Source organism: Pholis gunnellus (assembly GCF_910591455.1).
Source record: "Pholis gunnellus genome assembly, chromosome: 18".
NCBI classification, from domain to species: domain Eukaryota; kingdom Metazoa; phylum Chordata; class Actinopteri; order Perciformes; family Pholidae; genus Pholis; species Pholis gunnellus.
Genome location: NC_136545.1, coordinates 18,502,566 through 18,519,668, shown reverse-complemented (window position 1 = coordinate 18,519,668; position 17,103 = coordinate 18,502,566). Strand labels below are relative to the sequence as shown.

General features: G+C 43.3%; 1 protein-coding gene across 1 annotated transcript; it reads left to right on the top strand.

The window, feature by feature from the left end:
* Positions 1-405: 405 nt before the first annotated feature.
* On the top strand, positions 406-1,992 carry foxd1 (forkhead box D1; the record flags this gene model as incomplete). The annotated part of the gene is made up of 1 exon (XM_079179164.1): positions 406-1,992. The coding sequence occupies one exon, from the start codon at positions 406-408 to the stop codon at positions 1,453-1,455; it is 1,050 nt and encodes a 349-aa protein (XP_079035290.1). The 3' UTR covers positions 1,456-1,992.
* Positions 1,993-17,103: the final 15,111 nt, after the last annotated feature.

Below are 17,103 nucleotides of genomic sequence, written 5' to 3'. Positions count from 1 at the left end.
CTGTTATTTAATTTTTTCTCTCTCTTTTCATTTGCCTCGCTGACGTTTCCTCCCCATGTGACCAGGGCGCTGGTATAAATAACGGGAGAAGATCCGCCCCCTCTGTGATTCAGGTTTTGGCCCGTTTGCAGGTTTCCCGGCACATTTTTCTCCGCCTGGCATCGACAGGACCGCTCGTTAGACGGCGATACAAAAAAATAAAAAAAAAACACCCTGAAAACATATGGAAATAGCGAGAAAACAGGGGGACAGCTCTCACCGACGGCGACACGCGCTCCTCTCCTCTCCCCCTCTTCCTCCTCCTCCTCCTCCTCTTATGAGTTGTTGAAGAGGGAGGGCAGGGCAGCTCGTGCATCTCATCGTCTTCCTCATCTGGCGTCGGGAGGGCACAGCCGTGTGCGAGCCATGACTCTGAGCTCAGAGATGTCGGATGCCTCCATCCTGTCGGAAGAGACCGACATAGACGTGGTCGGCGAGGGGGAGGATGGAGACGGCCAGACGCGCTCCTACGTGGACGAGGTGGCACAGATGCGCGACGGCATCCTGTTGTCCGGCTCTCCTCCTCCGTGCCTGGACGGCTCCACCTCCTCGAGGGACAGCTACAAGCCGGCGGGAAAGAACACCCTGGTGAAGCCCCCTTACTCCTACATCGCCTTAATCACCATGTCCATCCTGCAGAGCCCCAAAAAGAGGCTCACGCTCAGCGAGATCTGCGACTTCATCAGCAGCCGCTTCCCGTACTACCGGGAGAAGTTCCCGGCCTGGCAGAACTCCATCCGGCACAACTTGTCCCTCAACGACTGCTTCGTGAAGATACCGAGGGAGCCCGGCAACCCGGGGAAGGGCAACTACTGGACCTTGGACCCGGAGTCGGCCGATATGTTCGACAACGGGAGCTTCCTGCGGAGGAGAAAGCGCTTCAAGCGGCCGCAAGCGCAGGACTTGCTGCGGGAGCACAACAGTTTTCTCCCTGCCGCTGCCGCGTATGGGTACGGACCGTACGGCTGCGGGGGATACGGCATCCAGCTCCAGTCCTACCACACGCACTCTGCACTTTTTGCGTTTCAGCAGCAGCAGCAGCAGCAGCACTCCAGGCATTCGCACTCGCACACGGGGACCGTTATCCCGGCGCCGTCTTTGATGCCCACCAGCACGGACTTAGCCAGGAGTCGGTTTTATCCCCAGCTCAGCTCCAGTCTGGGCTCAGCCAGCGTGCAGGCTGCGGCCCCGGTGCAGAAGTCCGGCTCCCCGGTGCAGCGGTCCCCCTTCTCCATAGAGAGTATCATCGGGGGGTCGCTGAGCCCCTCCAGAACTTCTCCGGCCGTTATCTCGGTCTTACCGTCCTCTTTGGGGCCTCCAGGGACCAGCCGGCCGCAGACCGTCCACCCCGGAGCCGTTTTACACCCGGTAGAAAACTTTCCGAACAGGGTCGTCAGCGGCACCAGCGACTGTTAAATGTCTTAACAAGAAACTTTTTTTCAAGAAACTTTAAAAAAACGAGAAAGAAACAGCAACAAAACAAAAAAACGCCCCTCTTTGAAGGTAGGATTATTTTTGTATGTTTGTTTGATAGCACGCAGCTGAATGATGGACATAAAAAAACACTATGTGTGCCTATATTCATGCTGTTTAAAAAAAAGAAGATCTATTTATGTTCATTTTTTTCGGTGTGAATCAGACTTTTGACCACGAACGTTCTTGTATTTTTACCATGAAGTAATTCGTTTCAGTCACTGTTTAGGGCGTCTCAGGATAACGACTTAATGGGCAGGTTATAAATGATCACATGTTTTGAAAAATAGGCTAATAATGTATTTGTGTCAAACACATCCATGTTCTTTTTCTCTTATTAGATTGGCAAATCAAAACACTTTTTTATGGTTTTGATTTGAACTTTGTATTGAAAACAACAACACAGAGAGCAAAGTCATACATTTATAATAATATGCAGTGTGTGTTTATTTCAGTAATAAAACATTGTACATTTTTTTGGCAAGTATTGTGTAATTGAAGTGTGATATTTTTACACAGTTTGTTTTTCAACAAGAAATAAATTTCTTTTTGCAAAAAAAAAAAAAGGTAATTTGTTTGGAAATACATTCATTAAATGACGTTGAGCTTACTGGGCCTGCATATTGCTACACCAGGGGTTATAATTAACAGAAAATCAGGCTAAATAATATTGCAAAAAACCTTAAAATACAAGTGTTGATGATTTTATCGTGTGTTTACATTGAGATGGTGCTAATTGATCAGCTGATATACAGGTGAGCACCTGTATGGCTTTGAGGTTTGGAAAGTTCAGAAAAGCGTATGTGTGAGCCACAAAAAAAGATATAATTTACTCATCTATTTGTTTACGTGCTCAAACAGATTGTTCAGATGTTTGCACACTCTCATGTCAGTGTGGGACATGCGCACACGAGGCCTGCGTGTCCATCTGACCTCTCACACTCATCCTCGTATTACGGTGAGCGGACAGGAAGGTGTGACTTTGCCTGCTTCATGTCGGTGATTACACTGATGTCGACAGCTGGTCAGCTCTTGAGAAAACACTCCTCGTGTAATATTTCATTATCTGCTCTTATTTGACAGTTTTTTTTTGTTCCCCCCTCACCAGAGAAAATGAGATGTTGGCTGCTTGGAGTCTCGCGCTGGAGTCGCGGTAGCTTAGTGGAGGGGTTGAAACCCCCTACTCACCTTTTTTTTTTGGTGTTTACTCACCTTTATTTTGGCTCCCACACGGTGAAGAGCATCATTTGCATTATGATGACACAAAAAGCCAAATGGAGTGGTATTTTTACGCAGAAGCACACATTTGCAGATAATTACGCACCAGCTCTGTGAGCGGATTACTCAATATTTATATGTTAATAATCTCCAAAACAAATTTCAGTGCCAAGCATGGTGCTGCAGAGCTGCGACCCCTGTGCGTTGCATGTGTGCGACCCCTTTTCTTGTATTTAAATATTTCACGAGCTCTGCAGCCTATGTGGGCTAGCCTATAGACGTATTACTGTACAGGCGCGCTGCTTCCGTGACTGGATGTGTGCGCCCGTCGACTGCGTGTGTCTGCATCCCCCTTATTCAAAGCAACGTGTGTGTAGTGGATGGCTAAATTGGTGCAGCGCTTAGAGCCAGTTCACTAGGCCACGGGAGGACAGCTATTGCGTGATGATGTAACACGCAACGAGAGACAGGAAGGCGCGCACGCACACACACATACATACACACACACACTAAAGAGAGAGAGAAGAGATGGAGGTCAGTATGGACTTGTTTACAAATAGAGGGGGTTTAAACATGGAGAATGCAGGAATAATTCATGCAATAAGGTAATTAATAACTTGTGTAGCGGCGCGGTATATCTCCAGATTGCTGTACTTTCACAATAAGAGTCTTACAGGGATTTACACTGTGTCTGTGGTCAATTATAATTTATAGTATTTTATGGAATATTTCAATAAATCATATATGGGTATTCCACCTACACCAATAGTGTGTTTTACCTTTTTGGAGGTATTAGTGAATAGCCTGGTGTATTGTTGCATGTGGTATATGTGAAATATCCCTATTGTATCTTTATAATGTGCGATATTCTGAAGGATTTCCTATGAAATACTCAACTAAGAGCTGATTTAACAGTCCAGCAACATCGCCTCTGCATGACTACTCTGGCAATTACTTGTTAATTTATCAAATAGTTCGTTGGGGGGTGATAATGCTCATATGGGCCTATTGCACACATCAGCTTCGAATCATTTATAGACGTCATTGGGAAACACCGCCTTCATACCGAGCATTCACACGCCATGTTGAAAACACGTTTCATGAAGAATGAATGAAGTCTAACTCTCTCCTCCTCCCTCAGAACCTAAAGCCTATATTGTGCTAGAATAATAAGCTACGTTGTAGCCTACCTTTTTTCATGCGACTTAGGCGCTGCTTTAACTTCCTGGTTAAATGAATACAATAACAAATAACAATAATGTATGCGCACTCAATTGACGACCGGAATGGTAATATCTATCTATCTATCTATCTATCTATCTATCTATCTATCTATCTATCTATCTATCTATCTATCAAGTAATAGTTTGGTTGATGAAAATGGAGTAAAAAAGGTTGAATAAAGATTTTCGTTATTAGAAAAATGGCTTTCACTCATTATTATACTTTTTTAAATGATATGATCATGTAATAATATTGTTATATATTTTATTATTATTTTTAAATAATTATTTACTACAATTTATATTACTATTCTTATTACTAATGCTGTTGTTATTTTGTTATTATTTGTAGTTGTAGTAATAGTTATAACAGTAGTAATAGATAGTAGTAGCAGTATTTCAGATTCAGCAGTCGGTTTGATCAGCCTGTCTTACTATTTATTAATTCATTGTTAGTGTAGTAAAGTGCAGACAGACTCATTAGGCTGTTTAAAGTGGAGCATCACAATGTTTAAGGGTGTTGATTGTGCTGTATTCACCAATACACAAAAAGATGCAGAAAACTTTCTAAACCTCAGAATCAGAATCAGCTTTATTGACGCTGGAAAGGAATTTGACTCCTGTTTTTCGTTGCTGTCATGTATTTTGTTCCAAGAACACTTCATGAAAAGATATACATAGTCAAAGAGCTACGAACAAGGACAACAACACGGATCAAAGATCAGTAAAAACAAACAGAACTATTATGTGCAGGTGACAAAACGTCTGTAATGACCCAGTAACTCATGATTTGGTTGGTTAGGTGTTTTGTCATCAGCAGAATATTTAGGTAGTCCTGCAACTAAGAAAAAGGGTCTTTTCATGAAATGTCATAGATCATGTGGGCATCAGCCTCCTTGAGCATGACTGAAGCTCAGTTAGCAGTTTATCCTGCTGGGTCACAGGTCATGAGGAGAGGGGATAAAGCACCACACTCAGCCCATAAAAGACATTGGGCTTTGGGTAAATGTGTTGGAGCATTCGAGGCTGTGAGAATAATCTATATTTCAAAGGAAGTCGTAAAGTCTTTGGCTACTTTATAAACGTAGAGGCCAGTAAACGGGTCATTTTGGGCCACGTTTGGACACCTACACTGAATAAATGAGTCTGGAGCTCAACAGCGTCATCACATCACTTGACGAAGCAGCACAAGTGTGTTGTGAAGACAGAAAACCAGCAACGACGACTGGGAATACTTGTGATAGACTTGGATTCAAACTGCTAAATAGGATTAATAAATGTGTCCTGGCTTAAAATGTCCTCCTCATTATATGGAATAAAACAGACATATAATGCACACATATTTGAAAATGAAAAAAATATCTTCCTCTTCTTTCAGTTATATTGTATTCATTATTTTTGTATAAATAGCATCACTACAGCACTTCACCTCATTTATGACCCCATGATGTAGAAAGTAGGACTTTGTAATCCGAATTCCTCCAATGTGAAATATTTTAAGGTTAATAAAAAGCTAAACACTGATATTAATGCGTTTAAAAAAACAACATTCACACTTTTATTATTCTTGAATAATAATTGGCCTGCTCATTTAATTTAGTCACTAATAACAGTTTACGATGCAGTTTAATCGCCAACATGTTTAGTTTCTGGCCCCATGATGCCTCTAATAAAATGTGGAATGACTTACCAGCCCAGGTGCTCTGCATCAACATGTAACCCAGAGTCCTCTGTGAGCTGCACCAAGCTATTTATATGCTGTTTTTATTGATCTCTATAATAATAAATGGTAATAAAAAACAATCACAATTATTTATAGCACAAATCATACAAACTAATAATAAGTACAACTACTAACAATGTGTTTTAACCTCGTAACAATAAGTAAGGAGAGACATCTTGAAGGAAAGACACTTTAAAAGTTCCTAAATGAATAGAAATGAAGTGTTTCTGTGTATCTACACATTTGAGATATATTTGCTTTTTACTTTTAACATGAAGTTATGAAGAAATGTATTCTTATCTCATGTTTGATTAATATTAAAGACAAATACGTAATAATAACAGTGATAATAATAATTATAATAGTTCTAAGTCTTTTGTATCTGTCAATTCATTAATTTAAATGTATATATTACAGGAACAACTCCCATAGATCAGCAGCAATCTAAATGTTGTCCAAAAGACGACATTTCAACTCTTATCAGATCAGATGATTTAAATTAGATGCTAACGTGTCCTGAGACCTGAGAACATCTGTTGAAGTGAAACCTACTTGAAACAGAGGAGAAATATGAAGAAAAAAAAGAGAGCAATTGGAAAAGGGGTGAGTACAAGGAATAAAACTGAGGAAAAAAGAAAAGAATAAAAAAGAGTGAATACCTCCCAGGGAGGTGCAGGATCTCTCCATCTGCTATTCAGTGTATGGAACAGTCGCTACACTTATCCCCTCTCTCTAAAAGGAGCGCCGCTTTCCACCCCATTAAAAAGTTTGGGAACTAATGCCACCCCTGAATACTACCCTAATTAGAGGCCGCTCAGAATTGCAAGGACCTGCTACACAAGAGTGGCTTTGGGATGGATTCTGCTTCTCCCCCCTCTTTTGTAACGCCATCGTTTTGCTCTCTCTTTTTCTGACCCATTACTTTTCTTTCTTTCTTTCTTCTCCTCTCGTCAGAGCTTTGCTATAGGAGACCAAAGCTTTCATCGTGTTTTTGGCACTTCTGATCCACAACTGCAGAGACGTGGAGCGGACGGCATGTGATGAGTCCGCGCTATGAGACTTTTACAGTTGCAGTAACAGCTAGAGATGCATGAAGTGCTGTTTGACAGAGGAATTAAAGACATGGGGCTCCAGACAGGCCAAAGGGGGGAGCAAACGCTGGGCTTTCACCACTTCATGAAGCGCAAGCTCACGCGTCCTTGCACATCATTTATTTAGCCAAAGACTTCCAGAGGTGTTTTTATTTGTTCTACATCTTGCCTGTCTCACCCCGGTGTGAACCCTCCGATCCGGGATCTGCTGCAGAATTATGTTGTGTGCCTCTCACTGCATTTTTCACTTTTTTTTTCTTCTTCCAAGCCCTGCACGTGTTTGCTTTGGCATGCTATCCGCTCCTACAAACAACCGGGGCCCCCGTACAGCCTTATCCATCACGCTTGTGCAGAATGTGATGATAAAATAACAGGCGGCCTGAAACAAACCATTTGTTACAGCGGAATTTATTATTCTGTCCACTTGAAACAAAGTACAGAGGTTACCTAGACATCTACTTAGGTTACAACAATAAATACAGCATGTTGGAAAGTCCCACATCCATGGTCCCTGAACACTCCCGGGGGGGGGGGGGGGGGGGGGGGGCTGCGTGACGTCACCGCTACTTCCGCTGACCGCCTGCGTCCTATAGCCTACACGCCACCGTTATAGGCGTCATCGCGTTGCCGGTCAGAAGGCGCCCGTCTGCCAAAAGAAGCGCCGCTCGTGACTACCGGCTTTCAGGGGCCCGCGTGAGTTACATGCAACAACGCCTTTCGGTCGTAAACACTTCATCGAGCTCCTGCAGCGCGTTCATCATCGTGACACCCGCAGGTAATCCACACCAACATGGGCTGCAGCTGACACAAGGCAGAGCCCCCAAACATTTCCTCTGAGCCTCTAAACACAGACTGCCAGCACAGCAAACACAGAGCGGTGCACTCACAGTATAGAAAGGAGGGGACATTCAAAACCTGGTCAACCAGATAGATGGAAACCTTTTGCATGGGTGGTGCATTTCTGTGTAGATGGGGTGTGGTGGTGGTGGTGGTGGGGTTAGTTCAAACTCTGGCTTCCTCAGACAGCTTCCAAGTTTGAAATTTCCCTCTGCATCCTCTGCGTTATGTCATTGATTCCTCAACGACGATGGCCTCGTCACTCAAATGGAACGAACGTCAACACTGGAAGCCACCCATGTAGGCTCGCTCACTCCTCACTTTTCCTTTTCCTAAATATCCCTCACCCTCTCCTCCCCCGAACATTCCCTTCTGTTTGTATATTTCTTCCTCCCCCCATCCTCCTCCTCTTCTCTCTCTCTCCAGCTCTCCGCCTCATTGACTCGACCACAAAGTGTCCATGGCAGATGACTCGGGTCTCTGAAAGGAACAGGGAGACGCTGGAGCTGAGCATTTAAGTGGTCGGTGTCGAGCCGCCCCCCCCCCCCCCACCTCTCTCTCTCTCTGTGTCTTCTGGAAGTTTGCCCCGAATCCGTCTCAATATTTTGACATACGTGCTCTTCTCGCACACCAACAGATCGACCCACAATTAGATCCAGAGATTCAAGGATACACTCGCAAGCACCCAAGACTCTCGGATGCGTACGGCCTTTGCCAAAATGTGAAGCCACATCAAAAGGCACAGCCACGACCCTCTGCAACATATTAGGGAGTCGGAGCTTTGATTCTGTGATCACACACTGCATGGTTATGTATGACAAAGTCGAGGTGGTGACAATCCCTTAGAAAGACACGTCCTTAAATTGTCAACTGCGCTCTGAGTCATGACTCTGGGAAAAAAACTCGACAATTTCTGGGTGGGGGGTGAGTGAGAGGAAATACAGTATATGTGAGTATTTGAGTGTTCATTTCCCAACTGCATGTGTGCATGCACAGCTCTCAGTGGCCTGCAGTCCTATGTCTCATATGAGTTCTTTTCCCCAAACCCTTCTCCATTCCCTCCACAGGTTTGTTAAAATAATGGACGAAAACGTACACCTAGTGTGCAACAACAATGTTGACTCTCTCAAAGGGAGGAAAGAAACTGTAAAAACACAATATATCCTATAGCGAGGTGCTGCTGAAAGCCTCTTTTTGTCTGGAGCGCCGGTGGTAAAACATCTAACTGGGCAAGATCTCACCAAAGTGGAGAAAGAAAAAAAAAAAGAGACGCTGTTGTATTTGATACTTCCTCCCAAGGCAGTAGGCACTTCCTGTTCCCCGTCACAACATTTTCAGGGGCCTCTATCAAAGTATGGCTTCGCCGAAGGGGGTGCCCAGCGGCCCCTGTGCTTCAGGGTGGTCAAGCCCCGCCGACGCTGAGCGGATCTCCGTTGGACGTGTGAAGCGGCTCCACTGGCAGGTAACTGGACGCATATTCTGGGGCACAGCGGGGGCGCAGCAGACCCGCTGAAACGTAGCCCAACTCAAAGTGTTAGCGCAGGCTAAATTCACAGGCTGCATTTTCATGTAATTCGACCGCTAACACAAAGCTAAATGTTCCTGATCGGGACCACAGAGCTGCTCAATTCACACACATTTCAACAGTTCACAGAGGAGTGAAGAGGTCCATCTCGTGTGTTTACTGAAGTTCCCTAATCTGAACTGGCTTCATGGATCCCAGTTGATTTTGGAATCACTCTCGTTAGGATTTTTGTTTTTTTCCACATGTTTTATCTCCAATGCTCAGAGTGCCTCACTTACGCTTCCATTTTGCCCTCTTGTACACAGCAGAGCCGTAAAAGTGGCTTTTACACACCCACATACCATCAGTGCACACACACTCTTATGGGTACACCGAGACTAATTACCACCATCCAGTAATTCAGAGTGATCACTCTCCAAACAGAAAAATATCTGTTTTAACAGGAAACAGTGCTCTGTGATACCGATGATGGGGCCACTGGTTAAACTACCAAAGCGCTGGTTTCATTTCATATTTACAGGGTTGACATTTCAGGTTAATAATACAAAGAGCAATTTAGGAGTTTTAACATCCTGAGGGGGAGTTTGTGTTCTGCAATTAAACTTAAATTACACGCGTTTGGTTTTCAGGGAAGATTCCTGTATTTCTTCGACTAAATATCATATCTTCAAATTCGATTTAATTTAGTAAAATGTATAGCATTACATCTAATCAGAATTAGTTTTATGATTTGGTGGAGTTGCTCGTTGATTTTCTAAATAAATAAATAAACAAACATGGCCTCGGCTCCGATGCACGGTTTAGTGACAAACAGCCTGCACTGCTGGAATGTAACTCACGGACAACTTTGAGGTATTTGTACTTAATCTTTTTCTTTTCTTCTTTAAACTTTCTACTTCTACTCCACTATATTACAGAGGCCCTAAAAACCCTAAAGAGAAATAAGAAGTCTTTTTTCACCTGGAAACCAAGTCTTAGAAGAAGGAAGAAGTCTCGTTCTGAAATCTCGCGAGAGTCCCTCGGCCTCATCCACGTTGTCAAAATCAGCAAAATATTCAGACATAACATTGGAAATCTTTTAGACGACACTTTGTTACGCTTTCTGTACTGAAACACAACAAACTCTGACAACAACCGGCATTCCTCTCTCCAAATCTCACTCACGTTTCCACCGCTTCGGCACAAGAACAAGTTTGTTCATAGTCTGCCGTCTGCAGCGCTCTCGTGTTCTTAGTCAGTTAGACACTAAACATGGGGAAATAGTGTCCAGGTTTCCCTTTAAGTAAGGATCGGAATACTTCCTCCACCAACTGCAGCTTTTGCATACTTTCATTATCAACACAACAGATATAGCGTTGCTAACCAGTACACATGTACAGATATTTAAACTAAATACTAAAACTATATACATTTACCTACTCAGCAATAAACGTCTGTCAGTCTGTTGTTGTGGTTCAGAGCATCGATGACGTCCTGCTCATCTCGGGTCTGTTCTGAGTTGATGGGCAGCTCCTTCTGCTCCTCGATGTTGTCTCATCACATCGTCGGAGACAGCAAAGGTTGTCCGTCTCCGTTGGAGTTCGTGGCCATTTTCTCTTCGACACAAGAAACTTCTACAATTCTGAGCTAACTGTGTGGTTCTCTGTTAGCACGCTAACTTAGCTGTTCAGGACTATATATATATATATATATATAAAATGCTTTGGTAGCTAGTCAGAAATGTCGTTTGTGGGAATTTGTATTTGTGACAATCTTTTAATTGCTTTGTTCTGGTATTTTTAAACCTGGTAGTAAAATGAAAGATAGTGAGAATAAGTCTAGCTCCGCTGTATTTTCCTTTTTCTTGTTTCTTTTCAATTAATAAGCAACCAAACCAAAAAAAAAAGCCAAATAAATGGCAGCAACTTGAACCCTAACCATAAAACATTTTGACATGTTCTCATCTTCCTCTCACAATATTTTGGGAACAAAACGCTGTGCTTCACTAATTGTGGTCGGCTATATGCGAAGCCTAAGATAACAATACATAAATTTGTTTAAAGCCTGTATTTGTTTCTTTAGCCGAGGACGTCTCTCAAACGATGCCCCGGATGGTCTTCAGTGGCTATTCTTTTCTGATTCATGAACAGCACTGCACAACCGATGCAGCCAACTCAAACAAGATAGAATAACACATTTGGAGACTTTCAACAAAACTGGATTACAGAGAGAGTTTTTGTTTTAAAAGCAAATATATTAGGTGCCAGATAAACATAGCTGAGAATATTAACAATAAGTGAGAGGGCTTGGAGGAAAATTGCTTTTAAAAAAAGGGGCGTGGTTTGTTTTCTGGATGTTATCTGAAGGATGTTTTCATTAATGAGAGATAAGCTGAAGGGAACCTTGTGTATTCCTGAAATCCACGAGACGTTTAACGACTGAAACTACAACAAATCCAAGATGAAGTTGTCTAAAGCCGTGTGCAGACAAGATGCAGGCGGTAGCCACCTCTCTGACAGCTGCGACTTCCCTGCCTGCACGTGCACGTCGTTGTTTTCACAGTAGCTTAATTGATTCACTGGCCGAACACCGTTCTCCTCCTCTTGATCTCTCCATCGTCTCCCGTCACTCTGCACTCAGGTGGAACGAGGCGGTAGGGGGGTTCCAGGACGTGGTCTCAGTCCGGCGCGAGCACACATGCTACACAGATCAGCGTGTTTCCATTTCTCTGCCTTTCACCAGTGGGGGGGGGGGGGGGATAGGGTTACTGTGTGCCGACGAAGGAGAAGAGGTGAGATGCAGTTGGATGGTGCTAGTATGTCACAGAGCGAACGCATAAATCTGTGCATCTGAACGCTGGTCATTTGTTTAGCTGTGGAGCTTTTCCTCCCACATGTACCTCACACTTCTCTAACCCTCCTCTCGCTTATACAACAGTTGAATAGCCGAGGTAAGTTTCAGAATGGATTTTATATATATATATATATATATATATATATATTTTTTAGTTGGAGTCAGACAAATTCATTGATGCCATTCCTGTGGTTTGAAACGAGTAACCCTGACGTCACCCATTGGTTTGTTAACTGCCGTTTTAAAGCCCTGAGTTCAGCATTTTGGCCGACGCCATCTTTTCTTTTTGTCGTGAAGTTCTAAGACAAACACGCCGACAACTCCCAAAACCTGACAACAGCGTGGTAGTGACCTGTCAATCACATATGTCTATTTTACTCTAAATGGACCATAATTTACTAAAAAAAACATGCTGCTGTATTGAAGATGATTGCAACAAGAAGTCTGGTTGTATAGAAGTCTATGAGAAAATGACTCTACTTCTCTCTTGATTTATTACCTCAGTAAACATTGTAAACATGAGTTTATGGTCTCAATCTCTAGTTTCAAGTCTTCTTCAACACAGCGTGATGTTCATTTAGTAAATGATGGTCCCTCCTCCACAGTCCAAGTATGGTCACTTCTGTTCACTGGCAAAAAAACCAAGATGGCGACATGGTGGCTATACGTTCACTTCTTACAGTCTATGGCACAAACAGGAGAGTGGCATCTATCTTCTCATCTAACTCTCGCAAGAAAGCGATCACCCACATTTCCCAAAATGTCTAAACTACTCTTTCCCGTCAGTATGACACTTCTGAAGGCATCGAGTAGCAGACAAACCTGACCTGTGGTTCCCTCCGAGCTGAACCAGGAAGTAAGAAAGCGTTGTCTTGTGTAAACGAGAACAAACAAGCCAGACATTAATCTTCCGCCACATTGGCAGTTTATTGGCATACACGTTCTTTAGCTTATACGATACATATGACAGTACTTTCCACTGTTTTCCTTTACCTGGTTTCCAGTTGAGAGTACAGCTGAGGGTGAAACCTTCCTGACAGATTGATGCTCCCTCGTTAATGCTTAATGACTTTCTCAGTCTAAACAAATAATCAGTCTCTCAGTAGCAGAGCGGGGGGGGGGGGGGATCAATTCACTCTTTAGGGGTGTGGGAGGGAGGGATGACGGGAACGAGGGCTGACGGGCAGCGGAGGAGTGGAGAAGGGGTTTACCAAAAGAATTTATCCTCCTTGTCTTCGGCTGCTAGGAGGGCGGTCAGTGTGGTGACCTCTCCCCCGGCAGGAGGGCTCCACCGGTGACCCCCAGTATTCCCCCCTGCATCCCCTTCCAGCCCCCGGCTCAATGCGGGCCATTCATGAGTGCGTGTTTATCCTAGTGATGCTCCGTAGGGACGGCCTGCTATCCGCTGCCATTTTTTATGGAGCCTGAGGGGCAGGAGGAGAGAGAAAAGGGAGAGCAATGGAAGCGTTTAACTACTTCACTCACACTTACTCACAATAACATCACTATTCACCCCATTCACTGCTTGTTTGTTTTTCTTCTCCCATGCTCTGAAATGGCATTGTAATGCACTTGATTCCTGATATTCTCTTTCTTTCTTTCAACGAGACACCTTTAGGCTTGCATAAATGTAGAAAGGATTGATATGCGCTGAAGAATAACACAAACTTTCACTCTCTCACACCGCCTTAGACAAACATACAGTGCAGGCGCACCCACCTAGAGAGCGGAGGGAGTGTTGAAATGTGTCTTACGGCGCTCAACCAAGTGAACCTTCAAGTTATTCAGCTTCCTTCAAACCGAGCATCTGGGTTCCCCCCCCCCACACAAAAACCTGACTCCTGCAAACTCCCCCCCCCCTTGCCAACAGCGGCCTCCAGGGACCGGCCGTAGGACAGGGTGCGGAGGAGGAGGAGGAGATGAGTACGCGCTCTGTTTGTACAGCTGAGGTCATTAAAGTTGTACGTGCGGCATTTAGACAAAGAGCAGGACGAGGTTCGGCGATGGCTTCAAGACAAGATTCTCATTCATAGGAAAGAATTTCGCAAACTCATGACATGTCCCGCATGCGGAACAAGTGATCTGCATCATGTTGCGAGTAATCTACAGCATGTGTGTGTGCGATTGCTTTACATAGGAGGTGAGCTGGATGTGAGTCTGACTGAGGTGTGGCTGTACAAATAGACCATCCATATCTTTGATATGTGCAGGTGATTTAACGCTAGGTTAATCCTGGAGCACTACTACTACTGGATGGACAAGTGACATGTGTTCTAGTTGATCATGTTTCACATACTCGCTCTGACCTTTCTGATTCAGCATAATTTTGGTAAATGGACCTTATACAGTAGTCCTCCGACCTCTCAAAAGCACCGTCATTATTCGCCCATTTTCATACACCTTTGGAAGGCACAGCCTCTGGGAGCAATTTGGGTGTTCCAGTGTTTTGCCCAAGGACACTTGCAGACTGGAGGAGCCGGGAATCGAGCCGCCGATCTTTCGATTTGGAAGACGACGACTCGCTCAACCTCTCTGAGCCACAGTCAGTGTTTGACAGTCAGTGTTGGGTCAAACTAAACAGGACTTTGGTCGAGGAGACTGCTGTTCGTGTCCCGTAATGAAAGTAAAAGAACATTTTGTCACGAGAGTCGTCCCGTGCGACTATAATGAAATAAAGTTTGAGAATACACTTAACGTTGGAGCATGAGCATGCAGTAAACTGAATTTAATTCATGTCATTGTTGCCACATAGAGAAGGCTGCAAAAGCTGAAATATCATTTGGAATATGCTGCTGAAATTCACACAAAAACATTCAGGGTTAGGGAGCGTTTTTTCCCCGATACACTCCATTTATTGTCACATTCAAAGTGTTTTCATATTGGTTGTCACAATTCAAAATGAACTTAACCTCTCATGTGGTGCAGTGAGGAAATGCTTTGCTTGAAGACTGCAATACTGACCATGAAATTAGAACTTTGTCTGATGATCAATTCCTGCTCTCCAGCGAGTCAAATAAATACCTTTTAAAGCCTTAACGCAAGTACAGAGGTCAGTGAAAACATACAGAACACTGATTCCAGTAACATGACTGCTGATTTCAGGTGATAAATACGACCGATTATCTTATTGACTGGACTTAATGAATGTCTAAAGATCAAAATGTCAAAAGTACGGATGATTTCTTTGGTTTTCTTCTCGTTCTGTTGTCCCAAAAATGCTGTTAGGCTAACTTAAGGCTGCTGGTGTTCACTCATTAACACATCTCTGAACCAAATGAATCATTTACTGATACTCCAACTTTATTAATCGAGTCTGCATTACAGAAACTATGAAGGGAAATGTTCACCTTCATTTTACGCCACACTAGTCCAGCTGTATTTGTCCTTCTCTGTGTTACTAAGAATCCTGTGATAGTTTATAAACTGATATCCGTCATGATTAAGTTGGTTGCTGCACGGCGTGGAACACAATACAAATGCTGTAAAAACCAGTCGTAGAAACACCTTTGATTTACGGATAATAATGCCATCCATCGTTGTGATTAAATCATTATAATTAAATTACGTCGGTTTGACAGGAACATTGCTGTCCAACACACACACACACAGAGTAAACACAAACTAATTAAAACATATCTACTTCAGCTGTAATCACGGAATAACTGTAAATAGCTTGAATTGATTAAGTGCTGTTTTGCCGTTCCCAGTCAAACTCATGTTATGTTAGTGTTATTTTGCTGATCGGACATGTTGTAGTTGTTCTTTTGGGTTGGGTTGTTTGTCCTGTGTGTGTGTGTGTGTGTGTGTGTGTGTGTGTGTGTACACTGGAGAGAGCACCACCAACAATGAACAAAAGACTTTTGACAAACATCAAAACATCCTGATTACATTACTCACTCTCATTACACTGGCTCCCACTTCACATTTAAAATCATTTCTTTAATTATTTTAATTACCATTACTCAGCAAAGCCACAGAGTACATTTTGTCTGTGGTCACCTGACGAAGGTCTCCCAACTGTCTCGCCAACTAAAAGGAGCTTCTGTGGGTTTTTTGGCCTCTGAAACGTCTCGTTAAAAATTTAAAATGTCACTTTTTTTAGTTTGGCCAGTGTTTCTTAAACTGTATTCACCTACAGTATATCTTGTGTTCCTTTTCTCCTAGCTTGTGTTTTATTGTCCTGTGCCTTTGTTGTTTCTACCATATTCTTTTGTTTTTACTCTATACATTGAACAATTTGTCATTTATACATACATGAAGACTTTTCCCCACACTAGTAGTAGTATTAGGGGAATTAGTAGACATGTTGTTACTGATCATAGACATGTGTGTAAGAAGTGGATGTAGTCCCCGTGACGTCACTCATTGGTTTGTGAAGCTTTCAGTTTGGCATTTTTGTTGCCGCCATCTTGGTTTCGGTCCGTCCCCATCTTCTTTTATTTTTGCAACCACAAGTGACACGAGAGGGTGAAGCCAAGTACAACCAAACGCTGATTTCAGACATTTTTAGTCGACCAACATTTTTTAATAGTTAACTTTCATGAACTGAAAACACACTATGAAAGGGTTAAAGTTGTAAGACGACAACACGGACAACTCACAGACCGGACAACGCCGTGGCAGCGACCTGTCAATCACAAGGTAGCCCCGCCCTAAAGCACACCCTGCTTTATGGCCTATTTGACTCTGAATGGGACCATCATTTGCTAAATGAACAGTTGAAACTAGTGATTGAGACCATAAAGTCATGTTTACAATGAGTTTATGGTCTCAATGCTTCAAGAGTGAAGTAGGGTCATTTTCTTTTAGACGTCTACACAACCAGAGGAGTCGCCCCCTGATGGCTGTTCAGCATATTTATTTTATTGTGACGGTACGAGGTGAATTCCAACCCAACATATATAACGTTGTTTTGGTTCTTAAAAATCAGCATAGAACAACATGGAGAGGTTCTGCTGCATATGGAGGTACTGTGGTTAAAATGATGCCCTGGGACGTTTGTTTTAGAAGCCCCAACAGTGAAGCTGTCGTACAAAGACGAACCACAAGCAAAGCAAAGCAACCTGCACTTTAAGGACGTTACAGCCCAGACGCAAAAACAACTTCCCAGCTTCATACGCAGCTATCATAACAAAGTGTAAA